Raw genomic sequence first — 15,000 nt, 5'->3', positions numbered from 1 at the left:
TTCTCTCTCTCTTCTTCTCTCTTCTTCTCTCTCTTCTTCTCTTCTTCTTCTTCTTCTTCTTCTTCTCTTCTTCTTCTTCTTTTCTTCTTCTTCTTCTTCTTCTTCTTCTTCTTCTTCTTCTTCTCTTCTTCTTCTTCTTCTCTCTTCTCTCTCTTCTCCCCCCCCCCTCTCTCTCTCTCTCTCTCTCTCTCTCTCTCTCTCCCCTCTCATGGCATGTAAACCCCCCCCCTCCCCCCCTTTTTTTTCTCTACTCACCTTATTATTATTATTATTATTATTATTATTATTATTATTATTATTATTAATTATTATTATTATTATTATTATTATATTATTATTATTATTATTACGTTGTATATTCCCCCCTCTCACCTTTCTCTTTCACTTCCCTTATCACGATTTAATCATCAAGAAATCATGTCTTATTTATTGAATGTTTATTCGTTTTGTTATGTGTGAAAACCGAGCACGTACGCGTCACATTGTGTCAAAAATCTATTGTATCAATGGGGAGAAAATTAGAGAAGTTCTACTTCATTGAACGGCGGAAGAGTGATTGAATTGATGAAGCAGAAAATCACGCACTGACGAATGACAAAGTGGCTTTTCTTGTCAAACACATTCATTTATAGAAACCATCATAACACTGTATAGCAACGAAAGAAAACACTAACTGTTTGAAAGTGCCTTTTTTTCCTCAAACACATTTTTTTAAAATTAGAAAATAAATAAAATTCAAACTAAAAAAATAAAATTCCGTATATTCATCCCATAGGGGAAATTTATCTCTAAGGTCTATTCCAAAGGAAGACTGGAATAACTTAGGCGTCAGCCGCTGTGCAGCGCCGAATTAGGACGAGGTAACTTGCTCAAGGCCACACAGCGCAGCGTGGGTGATCGAACTCAGTACTTTCGGGTACGAAGCAAAGACCATACCGCTAAGCCACGCCCAAGAGAACCCATCATAACATTGAAAAGGAAAGAAAAAGAAGGTTCTTCTTGAAAAATGGAGAAACGCAATGTTACGAAAGTAGTTTGGGGCGATTCTAAATAAGCTTTCTGTCTGATCAAACTTTTTAAATAAATCTGTGCCTGTTAAAAAACAAAACAAACATTAATCCAGTAAAAATTCTTCTGCTGAAATATCTCATGGAGCGCTGCGTCTTAAATAGTCATTTGTGTTTCTCAACAATTAAAAATGTGTCCAAAATTTTGTGCGATAGAATCACAACCCGTGAATGACCCCGATAGCTCAGTTGGTAGAGTACTCGCTTCACACGTAAAGAGACCGAGATCGATTCCTTGGAAAGTTGAGATTATTTTTCGAAACCCTCTGTCCACCCAGCACGAATCAGTTAAGGCATTGCACCGTGACCCAGAAGGTTCCGGGTTCGAACCCCGCTTCAGGCACTTTCGTTTTTTTCCTTGGACAAGATTATAACCCCCCGATTTGCTCACTTTGGACAACATTCTTGTTGACATCAGACATCTTGTTTGATGAATTATCTATATTCCTTCATGGAATGCCTAGGCGATGGCATGCTGTCGTGGCGGAAAGGCGTAATTTCATTTCAATTTCACTATTATTATTGTTGTTGTTATTGTTGTTATTATTATTATTATTATTATTACTACCACCATTATTATTATTATCATCATCATCATCATCATCATCATCATCATCATCATCATCATCATCATCATCATCATTATTATTATTATTATTATTATTATTATTATTATTATTATTATTATTATTATTATTGTTATTATTATTTTCATCATCATTATTATTATTTTTATTATTATTGTTATTATTGTTGTTGTAGTAGTTGTTTTTGTTGTTGTTGTTGCCAATATCATCATTAACTCACGTTCAACTGATCAATTCGATACGCTTAACTCGCTTTTTAGCCCACTCAGAGATAAATTTAGTTTGCGCAACATGTTACGATAGACCATCGTCCAATCCAAAGGGTAGGAAGCAACGTTACAATCCTTTTATCGTCGTATGAACTGGTCTAGATTCTGTAACCACTGAGGTTTGTATTCCATAGAACCCTTTTTATATAAAATATTCTCTTCTAAAAAAAAAATTAAAAAAAAAACCCCAATAAAACCCAAAGCAAGCAAACTGAAGGCGTTTGTTCCCCTGGTTTTCTTATTTAAATTTATGCTTATGACAGACTGACTAAATAAAGGTACAAGCCGACGTGCACTTCTTTGCAGGTCTGATAACCCAATTCCTTATGGGTTCATTGTTGTAATGGAAATCTCAAAAAATGACTCAAAATATTGTCCATTACAACAATATTAAACTAGGCCCATAAGTGGGTTTGGATGTTAGACCTGCATAATATATGTACACATCGATACAAGAGTTTCAGAAGTTTCAATAATAGGGTATTGCAACTAAAATAATATCTTCACGAATAAAAAAGAAAAGAAAAAAAAAGTTGTGTGTAACTGGATCACTGAATGAATACATATATATTTTTTTATAATAATATGTCAGTGTTGTCAGCCAAGCGTGACGATGACACGACAAATTGTACAGTATTGATGTAATAGATACCTTGTGATAGTATGGGAAGGGGGCTGTGATAGATAAGGCATATAAATATATATATATATATATATATATATATATATATAATATATAATATATATATATATATAGTCCTGTGGCATGAGGGAGAGAGAGAGGGAGAGAGAGAGAGAGAGAGAGAGAGAGAGAGAGAGAGAGAGAGAAAGAAAGAGAGAGAGAGAGAGAGAGAGAGAGAGAGAGAGAGAGAGAGAGAGAGAGAGAGAGATCATTAATATCAACTACAGGCGTCACGCCTCGTTTTTTATGTTATGTGTTACTGTTGGAGCCGTTGGATTGGGACCCTTTGTAAAGCGCTTTGAGTACGTTTAGTGGATATTGCACTATATGAAAGCTCAACCTTTTTTTTTTTTTAATTTCTCAATTTCATACCATATGCACAGTAGAGGAGGCCCATCTTTGCGTTCTTTTCTTTCGCATCTAGAGCTTTGTCGTCGAATAGGGGACACGAAAGCACCAGGTCATGACATTGTAGAATACAGAACATGACATATTTAGGCTCTGACATGGCCGTAGGTATTGATGTCAATGTTAGGTCAGACATGACTTTTTTACAATAGACAACGGAATGAAAATATCAATCAAGTGTAGGAAATTCATTAAATCGTGATGGGTGAACCATAACCTTCCCCCCCCCCCACACACACACTGTCTAAATCATCTCTCTCTCTCTCTCTCTCTCTCTCTCTCTCTCTCTCTCTCTTTCTTTCTTTCTTTCTTTCGCTTCCCCCATCCCTCTATATTTCACGCACACGTAGACACACACAGACAGACAGACAGACACACACACACACATACACGCAAGCATACTCATAAATGCAAACATACAGGGAAATGGAGATACCATGGGACTTATAGAGAAGAGAGGAGTAAGTGAGAAAATTGAAAAAAGAAAGAATTAAGAGGAAGAAGAAGAAGAAGAAGAAGAAGAAGAAGAAGAAGAAGAAGAAGAAGAAGAAGAAGAGAAAGAGAGAAAGAAAAAGAGAGATAGCATACAGAAGATTGATTGATTGGTTGATCGAGTGGTAGATTAATTGATTGATTTCCATAGCGGGCAGGGAGGTATATACTGTGTCTTCTATCCCCTTATATCTGTTTTCCAACATGCTTTCTGTCTTTGTCTTGGAATGAGATTACTTGGTTTTGTCCTGGCTCTGGCCGGAGTCCTAGCTGGAGGGAAACAGTCAAATGCATAGTTATTGTTTTGGGAGATGATATTTTTTTCCTTGTAAATCATCTCTCTGTTATGTATTATTATTTTTATTTGAATGTATAATGTAAGCATTGAGTGTGTTCCTCTTTGTTGGATTTTGTGCTTGTGTCCGATGAGACTTGTAGGTGATTTCAAACTAAGTACATTGGTGGTATGCTCTTGGAATCTACATCTGATCCTATTGTTGTCAGTTCCCTTTGTCTTACTTTTCTCGGTGCTTTAATTGTAATTCTAGAACTTTTTACTATCCATTTTCTTCCTTTTTACTGGCGCTGATATAACCTAAATGTGTTGCAAGCGCCGTAAAACCTTAAAAACAAACAAACAATTAATTGATTGATAGATAGATTGATTGTATGTGTGTGCGAGAGCGATATATATATATATATATATATATATATATATATATATATATATATATGAAGAGAGAGAGAGAGAGAGAGAGAGAGAGAGAGAGAGAGAGAGAGGGAGAGAGAGAGAGAGAGAGAGAGAGAGAGAGAGAGAGAGAGAGAGAGAGAGAGAGAGAGATGTTTACAAAAACCCACAGTCATTGATGAATGTCCTGTTCCGACTAAAGTACCTTCCAGGCCTATCCCATCCCTATATGTCGTACTCTGGAAAAAAACCATCTTTGAAATTTGGCCAGAAAACTCATCCTTTAAATATCGATCGATTTAAATGACCCTCATCTTGGCAAAAACTCTCAAACCTGGGACTTCGCGAAGTCCCAGGTTTGAGAATTTTTGCCAAGATGAGGGTAATTTAAATCGATCGATATTTTAAGGACGAGTTTTCTGACCAAATATTCAAATTTGGGTTTTTTCCAGAGTACGAAAGCATAGTCTATCATTGTGTCCATATCACATTTCTGTAATTCAAATCCTTTTAACTTCTAACCTGATCTTTGTGGCCTTGGGGAAAGTCATTTTGATCTTTCATCTTATTGACCAAACCAGTCGCTTTTTTATGTGATACATCTTTGATTTTCCTTTATATATATGTGTGTATGTGTTTTGTTGTGTGTGTATGTGTGAAGAGCGAGAGAGAGAGAGAGAGAGAGAGAGAGAGAGAGAGAGAGAGAGAGAGAGAGAGAGAGAGAGAGAGAGAGCGTGTGTGTATTTGCGAAAATAAGAGCGGCCAGATTGTTTTATGAATGTCTTTGTATTTTTGTAACAAAAACATACCATATTGTGCCCTGCCTGACCAAAATCAAAGGACCAAAGCCAACCAACTAAACAAACAAACAAAAACAGCCCTCCCAACAAACAAAATACAAAGTTGATGATGCATTGAATTTTCAAGTAATCACTTTTTTTTTTTTTTTTTGAATAACTTGAAAGTTTCAAAACGAAAAAAATAGGCCGGGAAAATAAGCAAAACAAAGAAACAATCAAACAAGTAATATTTTGAACATATAAATTTCAAAATGAATCAAATAAGGGAAGGGTTGTGGGGGGGGGGGGGTTGTGTGTTGAGTTGACAATACCTTCCCCTAAGGTGACAATGACGGTCGCTGGTCAAGCTCAGTATCGCTTGACTTTTCCTCAATAGAAGACACCTCATTGTGTACTTGATAATGGTTTAACTTTTACAAGCGTAGCTCAGCGGTGCGCTGAAAGGTGCCGAGTTGGATCACTCCCGTTGCGCTGTGTGGCCTTGAGCAAGTCACCTCAATTTCCGGCGCTGCACTGCTGTGGACACCTGGCTTATTCCTCAGTCTTCCCTTGGAATAGACTCTAGAGACAAATTTCCTTTATGGGATGAATAAAGGGAATTGATTATTTATTATTATTTATTTGATATTTTAAATATAAAGTCGTTGTATTAATTTATGATATGTAATAAAAGGAATGGGAAAGGTAGGACGGTTGAAGTGGTTACGTATACCAACGTTACAGTCAAAGTTTAGGGGTGGTGGTACGTATATTTACATAGATGTTTGCACGGCTGTAACACTTATCACTTTCATCTGAACGCTTAGCAAGCACAGTCAGCAAATATTGCTAGATAGTCTTTCTCTACTTATGCATAATTTAATCATGGGCTTTAAAGGATATTAAACGTTTTGCCTTTTGTTTGCTTTTTTTTTTTTACCATTTCCTCTCTCTCTCTCTCTCTCTCTCTCTCTCTCTCTCTCTCTCTCTTCTATATATATATATATATATATATATATATATATATATATATATATATAGCTCTCTTTCTCTCATTCTTCCTTTTTTTTCTCTCTCTCTCTGTTTCTTTCTCTCTCTCTCTCTCTCTCTCTCTCTCTTTCTCTCTCTCTCTCTCTTCTAACCTTTCTCTATCTATCTATCTTCTATCTATCTTCTTATCTATCTATCTACTCTATCTATCTATCTATCTATCTATCTATCTATCTATCTATCTATCTATCTATCTATCTATCTATCTATCTATCTATCTATCTATCTATCATCCTTCTCAACATTCCTCTCTCTGGTATTTCGTCTTTATCTACATTCTTGCCTGCCTCAGAACTACATACATATCTCTGCCACCATTTCATTTATCCGTCCTTCTATCCCATCTACAAATATTATATATTATATAAAATATAAATTTAGGGATGCGACAAGGGACACTTCAGATAGGCGGCGACACGCCCCGTTGTCTGAATAAGTTGATACTAATTATTGTTGACATTAATCACCGGTTCACTGCCGTACTTCAGAAAGACGCGTATTTAAAAATTTGGCCATAAAACTCGTCCTTCAAATATCGATCGATTAAAATGACCCTCATCATACATCGGACCTCGCAGGTCCGATGTTTGAGAGTTTTTTGCCAAGATGAGGGTCATTTTAATCGATCGATATTTGAAGGACGAGTTTTATGGCCAAATTTTTTAAAATACGCGTCTTCGCAGGTCCGATGTTTGAGAGTTGTTTTTTTTTTTGCCAAGATGAGGGTCATTTGTTTCGATCGATATTTGAAGGACGAGTTTTATGGCCAAATTTTTAAATACGTGTCTTCTGGGATCACAACAATTAACTGGTTTACTTAACTGTCCCAGTAGCCTGTTTGGATCTTTGGCCATGATGATATACTGGAGATAAACACTTGTGCAAAAAATGTAACAATCTACATAACATATTATCTCTCTCTCTCTCTCTCTCTCTCTTTCTCTCTCTCTCTCTCTCTCTCTCTCTCTCTCTCTCTCTCTCTCTCTTCTCTCTCTCTCTATCTCTCTCTCTCTCTCTCTCTCTCTCTCTCTCTCTCTCTCTCTCTCTCTCTCTCTCTCTCTCTCTCTCTCTCTCCCTCTCCAAGATCCACACCCTGACTGAAGTGCCTCAATTGTTTTCGACGACCTCATACTTGAAATCTTCACTTTCTCTTCTTATCTTCACATCTCCGTCACGCACCATAAGTGAAACTATAATATTATCTTCATTTCTTTTCTTTATTTTTTCTTCTTATTTGAAAAGGTTTTGCTTGATACGATTACAGTTTGCAGATTTTGTTTCATATATTTTGTTAACATAAAACATATGCCGTACTCTGAACCAAAAAAAAACCCCAAACAAACAAAATAAACAAATAAATAAATAAACAAAAAATAAACAAAACAAAAAAAAAACGACAAAAAGAAAGCACAAATACAAAACAACCAAGCTACACATTAAAATCTTTTTGGGGTCAGAAAACCCGTTCTTCAAATTACGATCTAGATATAAAAATGACCACCTTGTCAAATAAAAAAACCCAAAAAACTATCAAACACGATCATCGTTCAAGGAGTATCAGGTGAGGGTCATTTTAATTGATCGATATGTGTGTGTGTGTGTATGTATGTGTGTGTATGTGTGTGTGTGTTATTTTATTTTATTTTTTAATTGGCTTGCTTTTTGTTTTGTTTTGTTTCTTTGAGTTTTTTTTTTTTTTTGTTTTTTTGTTTTTTTTATTTTTACATTGTAGACAAGTGGCACGGCACTCGGGCTTACGACCTGTCACCGACGCAAAGTTGAGTAGTTCGAACAGGGTCTCTCGACTCACACTTTCTCGTCATGCTGATTGACGTTGACCTGTACCATGCCGTAACTATAATATTATTATAATATACTATAGTTACGTCACGACCTGTACAGTGTTGCCTCTGTCGAATGTTGAACAGATAATAAATAATCATACGTCCAACAGGCTGTCAGTTATATTATTATAATATCTTGTCCTACTGGGTCATTGTTTCTTGTCAAGGGCTTTGGGATATTTAGAAAAAAACAAAACAAAAAACAACTTGAGATTTTAAAAAAACCTCAGCTCACAAAAATGGAGCTTTTTTATCGCGCACCATCCACTAAACGTGCTAAAAATGCTTTACAAAGGTTTCCTAGACAACAGCATCACTTAACATGTAGGACGAGGCTAGACGTCTGTAAGGCGATTTACATTTTTTCCTCCTCCGACAGAGACAACGCTGTTAACGGCCAGGTACTCATTATTTTCATGAGTACGGCGAAAGCATATGTTTAAAAAGGCTTTTCCAAGGACTCAACTATGCGGCGATCAGAGCTTGACTCGAGCCCAGGACTTTCTGATCCGAAGGCGACTGTCTTATACCACTAGACCACATAGCCGCACGTTTTAGTGGATATTGGGGAATAAAAAAAAGCTTACGGTCTAATTTTTTTAATCGCTTCAAGTTTTCATAATCTGTGTAGGCGAAATGGCAAGCCATAAACATTTATTTCCTGTTATTAAACCATTGGATTGAAATGTTGTCGGTTTAAATCTAGCGGAGAATACCTACTTATTTTTTTGAAATCGTGACTGCGGGGTTTCAAAGACTCGCTTCTAACTTCTGAATCTTATCTGACTGCAGATGGCATTTCAAACTGGCTGGCTAGCTCTTAGATAACCTAAATCTGTGTTGAAAATATAAAAGCGGGTCGTTACCCCCGCTCCCTATCATATTATTATTATTTTAAAAGATAACTCGTAGGCCTACCTTGCAAACTGAATCACGCCCGCCTAGCAGTAAGTAAGTAATAATATGGCTTTGTCCGATTTTGTTCTGGCATAAATTGAGCTTTTATATAGAGCAATATCCATTGGGGTCCCTGGCCAACAGCAACACTTAACATGTAGGACGGGACATGTCGCCTGTTAGTCGATATTACAATTTTTTTTTCTGACCGAGACAACGCTGTTAACGGCCAGGTACTCATTTTACACCTGAATACGGTGAGATAATATGAGTAAAGAGTCTTTTACAAGGACTCAACCATGCGCCGAGCGAGGCTCGAACCCAGGACCTTCCGATCCGAAAGCGAGTTTCATACCACAAGACCACATAGCCGCACATAAAATACTTCGCGAATGACCCACGTCAAATTATGGGAAGTAGCTAACAACTAGCTGTGGGTGTCCGTCTCTCGCGACAGAAATTGGGACCTAAGTTGAGTTCATCTGATGTATAATAGTATCAAATCTTTGAATAATAGACTGCTTTTTGTGAAATTATGTAAATAAACAGCGTCTTTTCTAAAACAAACAAACTAAAGTTTGAGCTTTTATATAATAACGCAATACCTACTAAACGTGCTCATCAAAGCTCTTTACAAAGGGTCCCTGGCCAACAGCAACACGTAACAATTAGACATGACGCTTGTTAGGCTAAATTACATTTTTTTCTGACAAAGACAACGCTGTTAACGGCCAGATAATCTAATTTTACACTTGAGTACAGTGAGAGAATGTGAGTAAAGAGCTTTTTTCAGGGACTCTACTATGCGCCGAGTGAGGCTCGAACCCAGGACCTTCCGATCAGAAAGCGAGTTTCATACCACAAGACCACGTAGCCTAATTTTAGTTCAATTTTAGCGATAGATACTGTATTTAGCCCTTCACGACATGTACGTCGCAGTCAAAGAAACTAGCAATAAAACACTTGTTAAATAAACATTGACTTAGTTACCGTTGCTCTTATTGGGACCCACGGAATCCGGAATCCTAGTAAAGTTCAGATTGAGATCTATGGTCCACAACAAGCTCCTAAATGCAAATAATGTGTCGTATTTTGACAAAAATACATTATTTTTAATCTGCTAGAAAATCGTCAATCGAAGTAGATCTATCTAAATGACGCCTAAAAAATTGTCAAACACATTTATTTTCTTACCGGGATAAACTCCGGCCCCATGGGCCTGGTGACTCTGAAGGACTAGGGCTACGTAATCGATATTTAAAGTGAAATTTCCCACTCCTCCCCCTCCTCCCTCCCCCCCCCCCCCCCCCCCAAAAAAAAAAAAAAAAAAAAACAAAAACAAAAACAAAAACAAAAACAAAAAAACAAATTAAAAAAAAAAAAACAATAAAAAAAACACATTGTACCGCGTTATAGCCAATAAGCTTGGCAATACGCTTCAACAGTCGTAGCGTCACTTCCCTCGTAATGACGCATGGTAACTTAGTAACTGGCTCTAAACTATCGGAACAATGGCGGACTCCCATATGATATACTTCTCCGACGAGCATAAAAGCGTATCCAGAGGGGAAAAAAACATGATAAATATGATCATGTTTTGACTTTTACACATTCTGATCACAAGACATATGAAAAGTTCTAGCCAGCATGAAGAGTACAAAGTACCGATTTTCTTTATTTAGAACCACTATGGCCGCCGTTGCTGGGCGACGTGACATCATGCTATTGAATCCAATTGCAAATGTGTTGGCTTACAATCAAAGCTTTGTAATAACAAAATAATATTTTTAAAAATAGATGGCTGAGATCACATTTTAGACAGCAAATCGTCAGCAGATGAAAGCCGTTGATTACGTTTAAGCAAACACGTTTTCGTGCGGTTTCTTTGTAAAGCTTTCTCATTTCATACATCTTGTGTCGATACCAATCTATTTTTTAAATTTTACTTTTACTGTTTCATACACATTGTTATTATGGCTAGGCTATCTGTATAGTCTTAGTAAACACAAGATTGGGGATTTGTGTAACAGTGTTGCAAAGTGCACACAGCGTATTTGCAGACATCCTAAACAATTCAACCACAAGTAACCTGGATTCTCTTATGTTTTTTTTTGTTTTTTTTTTCAATTGCCCCCTCCATCAGTGGTTAAGTTGAGGGGTTTATTTATATTATTTGATCTAGCGGAAAGTACTCTGCTCAGTTTGTGTCCTTTTCAGAGAGTTGCACGCAAGCGAAACAGTTTTTATCGTCGGTTTCACTTCACAGAGACCTGGATAAAACTTCAGCCTCCAAGGGACTAAGAGTTTTGGTGACGCAGTTTACAGATTAAAAAAAAAAAAAAAACGCAAACAAAAAAAAAACAACAATAAAAAAACACAAAAAAAAAACAAACAAACAAAACGAACCAATACAAAAAAAAACCCAACAAAGAATAAACAAAACAAAAAAAAAGATAAATAAAGTAAAAGAAAGAAACAAACCCCAATTTATTACTACAAATATCGATGAATAATTGAGATGACTACAGTCCACGTACTCATTTTCGCAGGTCTGATATCTGAATTGGTTGTTTTAACATTGTTGAAATGGAGTATATTTTGCAGTTGTTTGCGACCATTTTCTATTAGAACAATGAGACCATAACAATTTGGGTGATCAGACCTGCAAATAAGTACACGTCCTCCCGGTCCCAACTTGTCAAAAATCAGAAATCTGAGGTTTTATTGAAAGTACTCAATGAGTCAAACCCGATGTCTACTTATTTGCAGGTCTGACTCAGTTATGGGCTCATTGTTGTAATAAAAATACCTTTTGTTATTGTGTTCGGGGTAGGTGGGCTGTAATTCACAGAGATACGGAATGTCAACACAGAAATCAGGGGAGGCACTTACGTAGAGATTAGAAATGTATGACAAGACACTCGTGTTGGCGATAAGACTTTAGCTATGGCCTTTAAAATAATAATATGGACCAGGTCATGAGGGTGTGTATGTGAAAGTGTGTGTGTGTGTGTGTATGTGTGTGTGTATGTGTGTGTGTGTGTGTGTGTGTGTGTGTATGTGTGAATTTGCATATGGAAAGAGATCTGAAACTGGAATCGATGTCCACATTATGAGAGTTAGATCTACTCTGGTGCCTGTGTCACCCCCACTCAAAGCAAGACGTACTTAAGACCTGAGGTCATTGAAGTGTGTGGAGGTTTTGGGTATGACGATGTACTTGACTTTTTGACCTTATCAATGCTAATAAAGTTACATTCTATTGTACATTACATACTAGAAGTGACAGTGTTCCTGTCAGAACCGACTAGTACTACGAAACACTCGTAGAATTAAGAATTTTTGGCTCCAGTTACAGAAGTGCATTCGCCTCATTGACTAATAAATCTTGTGGAAAAGGAAAATTGAGTTTCTTAGATCCTATAATCAGGACTTTGAAGCATTTATGGATCATCGTAATGGCAAATTATGGATTTGTAAAGCTGTTTTTAGTGACACTTCATTTTTCCCCCTTGGATAGCGCGGTTATGTGGTCTTGTGGTATGACACTCGCTTTCGGATCGGAAGGTCCTGGGTTCGAACCTCGATCGGCGCATAGTTGAGTCCTTGGAAAAGGCTCTTTACTCACATTCTCTCACCGTACTTAGGTGTAAAATGAATACCTGGCCGTTAACAGCGTTGTTTCTTTCTTGAAAAAAAAATTGTAATATCGCCTAACAGGTGTCATGTCTCGTTCTACATGTCACGTGTTGCTGTTGGTCAGGGACTCCTTGTAAAGCGCTTTCAGCACGTTTAGCTCAAGTTTGGAAACTTAAAAATTTCAAGTTGGTAAGCTCTGGTTGTCGTGCTTTGACGAAATACATTTTTTTTAAACTTGGCAAGAAAACCTTTCCTTCAAATTAAAATGACATTCCACTTGTCAAAAAGCCTCAAACCTGAGAATTCCGAAGTCCCAAGTTTGAAATATTTGGACAAGTTTTGAATATTTGCATTCGATCGGTATTTGAAATAAATGATTTCTAACCGACATGTCGTGACACTCCAAATTCTTAAGGGCTCATTATTGTAATTGAAATACCAACTCAAGGTATTGTCCATTACAACGTTAAAACAGGCCCATAATTGGATTCAATAGTCTGATGTCACGTCGCCCAGCAACGGCGGCCATCGTGGTTCTAAACAAATAAAATCGGTACTTTTTATTCTTCAGGCTGGATATAACTTTTCATATGTCTTGTGATCAGAATGTGTAAAAGTCAAAACATGATCAGATTTATAATGCTTTTTTTCCCCTTTGGATACGCTTTTATGCTAGTCGGAGAAATATTTCATAAGGGCGTCCGCCATTGTTCCGATAGTTTAGAGCCAGTTACTAAGTTACCATGCGTCATTACGAGGGAAGTGACGTTACGACTGTTGAAGCGTATTGTGTTCGCCATCATTTTTAGCACGTGGGTTGTAATCCAACCTTCCAGTAAGTGAGTGCGACAATGAGGTGGGAGTACTTGAATTGAATCTAGTCTTATCTAGTCACATTATTTTGAATACAATCAATTTCTTAAAATTAAGACAATAGAAATTAAGTTCAAATTTTATTCATGAGTTAATCGACTTATCATCACGTTCAGTGAACAGACATCTATCTATTCTTGTATCTATATATTTATTAATAATTTGTCTCGCTCCGATTGACTAGTCAAATGTGAGCGTCTTATTACAATCAATAGGTATGATTGACTGCCTAATAGGCGTCCTAATATTTCTCCAATATTCTAATCGATATGTCCATTAAGCAACTTCCAATTTCCCCATCGATCCCCGCAATACGGAATGATTATGTAACACCTGGATCCAACTCTTGGAAAATTCCAACCACCAGTCTAGCACTCAGTTTGTAAATGGCACTTCTTTACTTGAAGTTATTTGTGACAAAAATCAATTATCGATAACTGGTCGATATTACGAAATCGATTTAGAGGGAATGTGTTAGCAAATACGAAATCTGTCGCAAATCTAGTTGCCCTGCATTCGGGTGTGGGTCGATACATCCCATAGACTACTAAATCCTGGCCAATTAAATGGCTGATTTTGAAGTTTGAAAACTAATGGCACGATAACTATGGCCGCCAATGTTCGAGGTTGTAAATGGCTTTTAAGTAGTCAAGTGAAAACTTTAGGCGAAGGCAGTCAGTGGTGCAAGATAAAGTTATGGAATGTTTTCTATGGTACAGTGTCGGACAACGAGACAGAATGGAGGAGGAGGAGGAGAAGGAGGAGGAGGAGGAGGAGGAGGAGGAGGAGGAGGAGAGAGAGAGAGAGAGAGAGAGAGAGAGAGAGAGAGAGAGAGAGAGAGAGAGAGAGAGAGAGAGTGTGTATAACTAATATGACCGAGTCAGCCTATCGATTTCGTCCATTTTATTGCATTGTTCCCCAGACAAGAGTTAATTGTGGTCCAGTTATCTTAAGGGTTTATGGCTAGTAAACTGGTAATGAATTTCATCAAAGTTATGGCAGACAGACAAAACTAACATTTCATTACAAGGGAACAGAAAGTCAAGTGTTATATTGTGTGGGCGGTGTATAAGTTATATATATATATATATATATATATATATATATATATATATATATATATATATATATATGTGTGTGTGTGTGTGTGTGTGTGTGGGAAGGTCCTAGGGTTCGAGCCCCGAGCTGGACGGCGCATTGTTGACCTTTTGGAAAAGGCTTACTCACTTTCCCTCAGGTGTAAAATGAGTAGCTGGTGTGTCTCTATGTGAAAAATATGTAATATCGCCCAACAGGCTTCATGTCTCATCCTACATGTAACATGATGCTATTGGCTAGGGACCAAAGCGCGTTGAGCACGTTAGTGGATATTGCTCTATATAAAAGCTCATGTGTTTTTTATTTATTGTTTTTTTCTTTACTAACACATACAAATCATTTTCTTTTTTCAATGTCGGATGTTAAAAAACTTTATTCAGAGAATTCTTTAATTTATAATCTATATTTATATTGTCTTTTTTCTTCTTCAATCAGAATGGCAACACGACCAAAGGGATATGGTTTGACAGGAGAGGTCAACAGAAAGGTGAGTTTTTACAGGTGTCGCTTTCCTCATTTTTGATCTCCTGTGTTATTGGAAAACAAGACGAAATAAAATAACCCACATTTTCTGCTTGCATTGATGTATGATAGTGCCCCTAGCAGATTTTATACATAATCATTTGA

The 15,000-nt window shown here is 37.0% G+C and overlaps 1 protein-coding gene across 1 annotated transcript in view; it reads left to right on the top strand.

Moving 5' to 3' along the window:
• LOC144970491 (muscle-specific protein 20-like) overlaps positions 1-15,000 on the top strand; it is a 46,692-nt gene that overhangs the window by 26,221 nt on the left and 5,471 nt on the right. The window contains exon 2 of the mRNA XM_078910189.1: positions 14,809-14,860. Within this exon, the coding sequence (XP_078766315.1) occupies positions 14,810-14,860 (51 nt within the window). The 5' untranslated portion in view covers position 14,809. The remainder of the gene's footprint in view (positions 1-14,808; positions 14,861-15,000) is intronic.

The sequence above is a fragment of the Berghia stephanieae genome, chromosome 4, assembly GCF_034508935.2.
Source record: "Berghia stephanieae isolate SIO BIC M18660-M18661 chromosome 4, UCSD_Bste_1.3, whole genome shotgun sequence".
Taxonomy (NCBI): Eukaryota; Metazoa; Mollusca; class Gastropoda; order Nudibranchia; family Aeolidiidae; genus Berghia; species Berghia stephanieae.
This window is presented reverse-complemented; position numbering and strand designations above follow the sequence as displayed.